The 7439-nt window shown below is 33.4% G+C and overlaps 1 protein-coding gene across 1 annotated transcript in view; it reads left to right on the forward strand.

Annotated features, from left to right (window-relative positions):
* SEMA3D (semaphorin 3D) overlaps positions 1-6677 on the forward strand; it is a 115013-nt gene extending 108336 nt beyond the window's left edge. The window contains exon 17 of the mRNA XM_011364373.2: positions 6007-6677. Coding sequence (XP_011362675.1) covers positions 6007-6426 — 420 coding nt within the window. The 3' untranslated portion in view covers positions 6427-6677. The remainder of the gene's footprint in view (positions 1-6006) is intronic.
* Positions 6678-7439: the final 762 nt, after the last annotated feature.

The following is a 7439-nucleotide window of genomic DNA, read 5'->3' on the forward strand; positions in this document are numbered from 1 at the left end:
AAAATTCCCAATATTAAACTAAGGACACTGTGAAGAGTAATGGAAAGAACACGGGATTCTGAATTAGATGTCTTGAGTTGAAACATGGTCTTCTGCTCTCTGGTAATATCACTATCTCCTGTGGGCCAGAATTTTATATTGTGAAAAAATAAATTCAAATTTATTATGAAAATAAAATAAGAATATGATTTTCAAAGCAAAAGATTACTCACAAGTGTAAAATACACATATAAAATTGCAGAAACCTATCAAGGAGGATGTGTAAAATGGGAAATAGCACTGATTGTGTGTGCAGCTTGACTGCTGAGGGTTTATAAGCAGGCTGTAACTTCTGTAATACTCTCTGTCATATGAAGAGGTGGACCAAATATTCTCTCAAATACAAACCTCCTTTATAAATCTATAAACATTTAAAATAGTATATGTAATCAATCAAACATTGGTGTAGAACAGTGATTCTCAACCACAGGTGATTTTGCTCTCAGAATGTTTGCTTTTGGCAACATTCTTGATTGTCATAACTGGGTGGGTGGGTGGAGGGTGCTACTGGCATCTAGTAAGTAGAGGTCGGGAATGATGATAAGCATCCTATAATGCACAATTTCTCACAATCAAGAATTATCTGGCCCAGTTTTGGTGGTACTGAGGTTAAGAAACCTTGGTGTAGAAGAATCAAATTTTATTATAATAAATTGATTTAAGGATATGTTCAGCCATTACATTAAAAAGCTATATCATTTTCTTCATTGAAGATCTTCAAGAATAATTTTTTTTTATCAAAATGGTGATACTTAACATACTAATTACCAAGAGAATAACTTCATTCTCTATTATGTCAAATTTCTCTAATAAAACTCGACTCTTCATTATTACTGACATGAATAAATTCTAAGATTATGGTATATCCATATTTATATTAAATGTTTATTTTAAAAGGGTCCTATTTTACAAATATATATTGAAATATCTGACATGGAAGTTTATTTAATGTCTATACATAAAGCATTTACTTTTTATCCAAGAAATATTCAAAGAATATTATCTGAGTTTTTTTAACATGCAAATTTTCTTTTAGATACATTGCAATATTTTAGTTTTTTAGATTTTAAATTTTAAAATGTTAAATTTATATTTAATGAAGTTTGATAATTTCTTTTTAATTAAATATAATTATTTTCCCCATGGCAAATTTAATCTGACTTTTAAAAAAATATGGTACTCTACTTGGGGTAATCTCTTAATTGTAGATACATACTTTTACCTACGAATGTATGCATTCACATATTTTATATTCCTAAAAATGTTTCGCATTACGTTAGTTTATCTCTTAACAGTGTATCATATGGGCATGGTAGTACCATGCTCCATGAATTTTGATGCAGTAGAAATAGTGTATTTATTGAATTTTACTTAAAAGTATCTTAGCTCTAATATTTCAACCAGTATTTTCATTTATCTTTGTAAATAGGTAGTTACACATTGTCCAGGATATGCAATACTGCTTCCTGAGCTGAGGAAGGGGACAAAATCCAGACTAGATTTGAAGCATTTTTCCCAGCAGGATACCCACTGCTCCTTACCAAGGAGGTCACAGCTTAGAGTCTTTCCTCCACTCAAAAACAGCCTGAGGGAGGGTCCAGGATCTCCTGTGGCACAGAGGCTGTCACCAGGTTATTCTCTGCCAGAGGGAGAATATTTCCTCACTGAGCTGTTTCACAGTTGGGTGCTGTTGGGGAGGTCATGAGTCAGTTATCTGCTGACTTTCTTATAAAGCTATGCTTGAAATTGATGATGTTTATGCTATAACTAGTGAGTTAATTGGAAGTCCCCAAGCTTCTGTTGAACTTTCGGTCTCTGAATGAATAAAAGAGGCAATACCTCATGCCATTTGCGGTAGTATTTTTTCCTGTGGATTTTTAAAATATTTTAAAAGCATTTTCAAATATTTTCATTTTCTCTTTGTAGGTATTTGTTTTATTTTTTGTTCTTTTTATTATAAAAGCAATTTATATGGTTTCGAAAATATTGTAACACGTTCAGAACTGTGAGGCCTCTAAGCATAGATAAGCACAAATACTATTTTGATTCGTCTATTCCAGCTTTTTTCCAAAAACCATTACATTATGAGCATTTCCCATTGTCATTCAATTTTAATACCATGTTTTTTTGTCCCCCACCCCTGCTGTTCTGATGCCACAGTCATCCATTAATGTTCCATGTTTTATTTAAATAGCTCATGTTTTCTTCTAAAAAAGTAATCAATTTTGCTATATCTAAGTCTTTCTCTACTTTTCTAACCATTTTCTTAGAATAAATACTTAATAGAAAAATAAGTAAGTTAAAGACTTCAATTATCTTTATGGCTGGGGATAAACAACAGTATTAATGATAATTTCCCATCAAAATCACCACATTAGTGCTTTTTCTGAACTCCTGGGGCAAAATTTTTATTTAAGAAAGTCATTATGTTTGACATGAAAAAAATATTATGTTATTTTAGTGTCTATTTCTTTAAATATTACTGGATGTGAACTTAACTTCTCATGTTTCTTACTGGTTTCAATTGTATTTGGTGAATTGCCTTACCTGTCATTTGCTCAGTTTACATCAATGTATTTCTTTAAAAATTATTTTAACAAGCATTTACATATTATAGATATTAATATTTTAATGTTATCTATATATTGTAAATAACTTTTATTATGTTCTATGTCTCTAAAAATTTTGTCTGTTCCTAACATACAAAAGTTTTATAATTTATATAGCCAAATCTATGGATTTTTATCTGTTTCTTATTATACTTAGAAATTCATTCTCCAGTGAAACAAAATATATTTTTCCAGTTATTTCATTTTATTTCTGCAGTTATAGTTTACATTTTATATTAACATTTACTCAAAGATATTAATCTGTTAGATATATATAATTTTTAAAAATTTTAAATAATGAGCCAGTTACCTCAGCATTATTTTAAAATAAGTCTTCTTTCTATGTTTGTTGAAGCCCTAGTCACTTCTAAGACATGTGCAGTGCTTTAGCTATGAAAGAACTGACAGGTGAATTATCTGCAAAGGAATTGCCATTAGGATGCTATTATCAGAAAACGAAATCCCTGACCTTCACCTGCTGCTTAGTACCTAAATGTCCTTTGTCCCTTTCCACGTTACTCTCCTTATTTTAAATAAATTACCCTTCACTGAAGATCTACATTTAATAATGCCAAATATATTACTCTTGTTCACATTAGGCAAATGGATAGTCGACCCCAGTTCAAGCATGGTTTTGATTTGTAAGGCTGAGCAGTTTTTACTTATCATTTCTGGAGTGGAGAAAATTCCATGGGTTTAAATTAGTAGCCAGAGATTACATTATCTCTTTGTAGAGGAGCTGAGTCTTCTAAATTGATTGTGCCGCCATTTCACTGTGGAGATACAGTCCGATAATGCATCTTATTCCAGCATGGAATGAAAGCATTACAAAGAATGAGAATGTAAAGTAGGCAAATGTTAATCAACCAATTAATTTCTAGGTCACAGATTTCTATCTCTAGATTGCAAAACTCCTATGAAAATATGTCAATTCAAAGTGTATTTTGTTAGAGATGCTATTTCTTTAAGGGCATATTTTTTAAATTTTAGGAAAAAAAAATCACTTAAATGATCTAATAGACATTAGCTAAATCCAGAAAGCCTAAAATTTATTAAAACAAGGTTTATATCTATAGGTCAAACCCAAAGAAAAATTAAGCATTCTATGTAAGAAAGGAATAATTAAGTGCCAAGTTTCTATGAAACTCTTGAGTCCTGTGGGGACAAAAGTAGACTGTATAGGAGGGATGAGAACCAGACTTTAGAGTAACAGGATACAAAAAGAGAATAGCAAATATAATGATAAAGTGTTGCATAATACGTGTGAAATCAAAATCATAATTTCTTCTTGTAAGAAGATTAAAGAGAATAATGAAAAGTAGTGAGTCAGAGCTGTGACAATCTTTAAAGCCACATGAAACTGTTTAAACATTAGCAAGAATACCAGTTATGAAAAGGAAATCTAAAGATAAACTGGAAATGAGGTTACCTGCTTTGATTGTCATGCTAATAACCGTAGATGATTTTCTATTATGCGAATTACAGAAATAAAGGCTTCAGAACATCACCTCTCCAGCTACATGGCAGTAGTCTGTAATGTTGCTAATAATACTTCACACTTTAACCTTCAAAGAGCTTTACTTTTAACCCCTCCCCCCCAAAAAAACACCATGCACTATGTCACTAACTTGATAAATGAGAGACCAAGCTAGAAAGTTAAATGAGTCATCATCAGAAACCTAGTAGATGGGGACCAGAATCTAGGCTATGGAGTAAATGTTTTGTGTTCTAAGATGTATTTATATTCTAAAAAAATAATTTCTACAGTAAAATAATTTAAAGGAAAAATATACATACATATATACCTGTGTGTATATATATACACACACATATATAGTGTGATTGATGTTTCTGTTTCTGATTGGCCTTTAGAACCGTACCAATTCAAATTCACATTTATTTTAGGCACAAGACTCCTATGGTTACTGAGAATGTAAGTGAATTCAAGGTTAGTTTGTGTTTTAAAATGTCTAGCCCTTTAGAATAAATCCCACAGAAAAAAATACTATATACCCTACTCACCAAATGGTCGAAATAAAAGAAACAAACAAACAAAACCCTAATGGTGTGGATTCCGTGTAGGGCGAAGGCAGGCCTGGAGACCATTCAGCCTCATTAACCAGGGATCCGAGCTGTGACCTGCTTTTGGCCTCTCATGGTACCCCGCCAGCTGCACTTCTCTGGCACAGAGGGTGGTTGGTCATATACTTGTTAGTTAACTGGGCTTGTAGCCAGAGATGTTTCTTTTCCCTTTCTCATATTTCTAGAATGGAAGGATTTTTCCTACATATTTTTCACATAAAGATGCAGAATTTAGTTCACCCACTGTGAATAAATTTAATTTAGCCGTCTTTATGCCTCCTTGATTTTCATCAACTAAAAGTCTACAATACAGGGGCAGATGTGTAAACTGGGAAATCTTCCAGACTTCTTTGTTGTTGTTGTGATTCTACTTAATACCAAGCCACTTAACAATACTTCACATTAAACAGGACTCTTGTGTCAGTAAACATGCCTTTAGTTTTATTGAAGATAGGTTCACTATTCACACCAGATTGTGGGCCAAGAAAGCTCAAATATTTGAATTGCCTTTCAGTAGTATTGATTCAAAGAGTAAAGAGCATCACATTTCAGGAGAGGTTCTTTTTGTTCATTGAGCGTTCTCACACTTGAAATCACATTACCATGTTATAGTATATTGAGGTATGACAACTATTTCCACAAATGGCATAGTCTAAAGTATCATATACACACACAGCGTCAGAATTCAATCCAGAGTAAAAAGGGAAATTCAGCTTTAAATGTTGCTAACCTTCTGACTATGGTCCTGCTCACTTACAGCTTTAACATCCAAAAGGCTATATGCATGCCTTTCCACTTGACTTTTAACAAGTCGCCACTAAGAGTTTCTGAATGCTATTCAGAGCATTTGAATGATATTTGGTGATATCATTCAAAATGGAGTACATTCCTTTGGAATCATTATTCTATTCTACATTACAGGTAGAACGGCAATTAGTATCTGAAATCTTTGTAAAGGTTGTCAGTTGATAGTTTCCAATTTTACTTCATTAGTTTTTATAGCTTTTCCTTCCTATTTGTAGACTGGGAGAAAAACTAACTGTATTCCAAAAGTTCGGTTAGATGTAATAAGAAGCAAACGTGCATTTTGGGGAGCTATTACTTCAGCTGAATTTTTTCACTGTCTTCAGCTATGGCTGACAATATTATGCTTGATGACAGAGAGACAGGGAATATATCTTTTAGGTTTATCTAAGTAAAACTATGTAGCCTGTTTTCATTTGCTCATAGTCCTCTCTGTTTTTCATTTATTACCTACATTTTTCCAATTCTGCAGTTGAAACCTGATGAAAGGATCATCAAAACAGAATATGGGCTACTGATTCGAAGTTTGCAGAAGAAGGACTCTGGGACGTATTACTGCAAAGCACAGGAGCACACTTTTATCCACACCATAGTAAAGCTGACTTTGAATGTCATTGAGAATGAACAGATGGAAAATACCCAGAGGGCAGAGCATGAGGAGGGGCAGGTCAAAGATCTGTTGGCTGAGTCACGGTTGAGATACAAAGACTACATCCAAATCCTTAGCAGCCCAAACTTCAGCCTTGACCAGTACTGCGAACAGATGTGGCACAGGGAGAAGCGGAGACAGCGAAACAAGGGCAGCCCAAAGTGGAAGCATATGCAGGAAATGAAGAAGAAACGAAATCGAAGACATCACAGAGATGAGCTTCCTAGAGCTGTGGCCACGTAGTTTTTTATTTAATTTGAAGAAAAGATTTTTTTACCTGCAGAAATACTGTCTTCTGTTTTGTACATCCCTTATACTAACTCATAAGAGTTTTCCATGGAGTTTTGCTAAGGCGCAAGAAAAATAACCCAAATAAGACTATGTATGGCAAATATGGCATAGTAAGGGCAAATAATTCATCTGAACCAGTTTTCTAAGAACTAAACTTTACCTGCAGTGTATCAAAATTATCCCCAAAATAGGGACTTATACATTTGTAAATGTTTTATGTTCTGAGTTTTTGAATTTATGATGTCATGTAAATAAGTGAGCTAAGCAAGCATCACATTTGATATTGTACTAAGGTGCTTTGTTGCCCTTGCATGGCCATTAAGCATAGAATTTATCATGCTGTTGTGTTATAAGTTCTTATGAACAGATGTCATTCCACTCTAGAACCGACTACCTTGTGGAGGGAAGACACAAATTCAGACAGCTCACATTATCAACAGCAGCTTTCCCAGTGAGCCGTTCACTCTTGGTGCATGGTTTAGGAATTTGGAGAGGTGCATTATTTCATTCAGACCACGGGGGTTATTTAGTGTACTACAACCTTGATTTACTTAAGGGTATAAATGCTCTTCCTAGAATTCCTTAGGATTGTCAGGAGTAAAAGTTCACAGAGAGAAGTTAGTGCTCAGTGATACTTTTTCAGATTGTATGCTGAACTTTACATGGACAGAATGCTTAATAAATATTTTAGTAAGATATGGGAAAACATTTTAATAAAATAAGGGAAACGTCATGATATATATTGCATCTTATTAGGAAGGCATGCAGATGGGATCTGTTAAGAGACAGAAGGAAAGACAACCATAAATTCTGGCTTTTGGGAAAACTCATATCCCCATAAAAAGAAAGAACAGTCACAAATAAAGTGGGTGAAATGTAATGCACATTATTCACCAGAGTATAAGTAGCTGCCAATTTATAATCCATCTGCTAAAAAAGTTTCAGATTATAACAAATGCTAACAA

This window comes from Pteropus vampyrus, unplaced genomic scaffold (assembly GCF_000151845.1).
Source record: "Pteropus vampyrus isolate Shadow unplaced genomic scaffold, Pvam_2.0 Scaffold4, whole genome shotgun sequence".
Classification (NCBI taxonomy): Eukaryota; Metazoa; Chordata; class Mammalia; order Chiroptera; family Pteropodidae; genus Pteropus; species Pteropus vampyrus.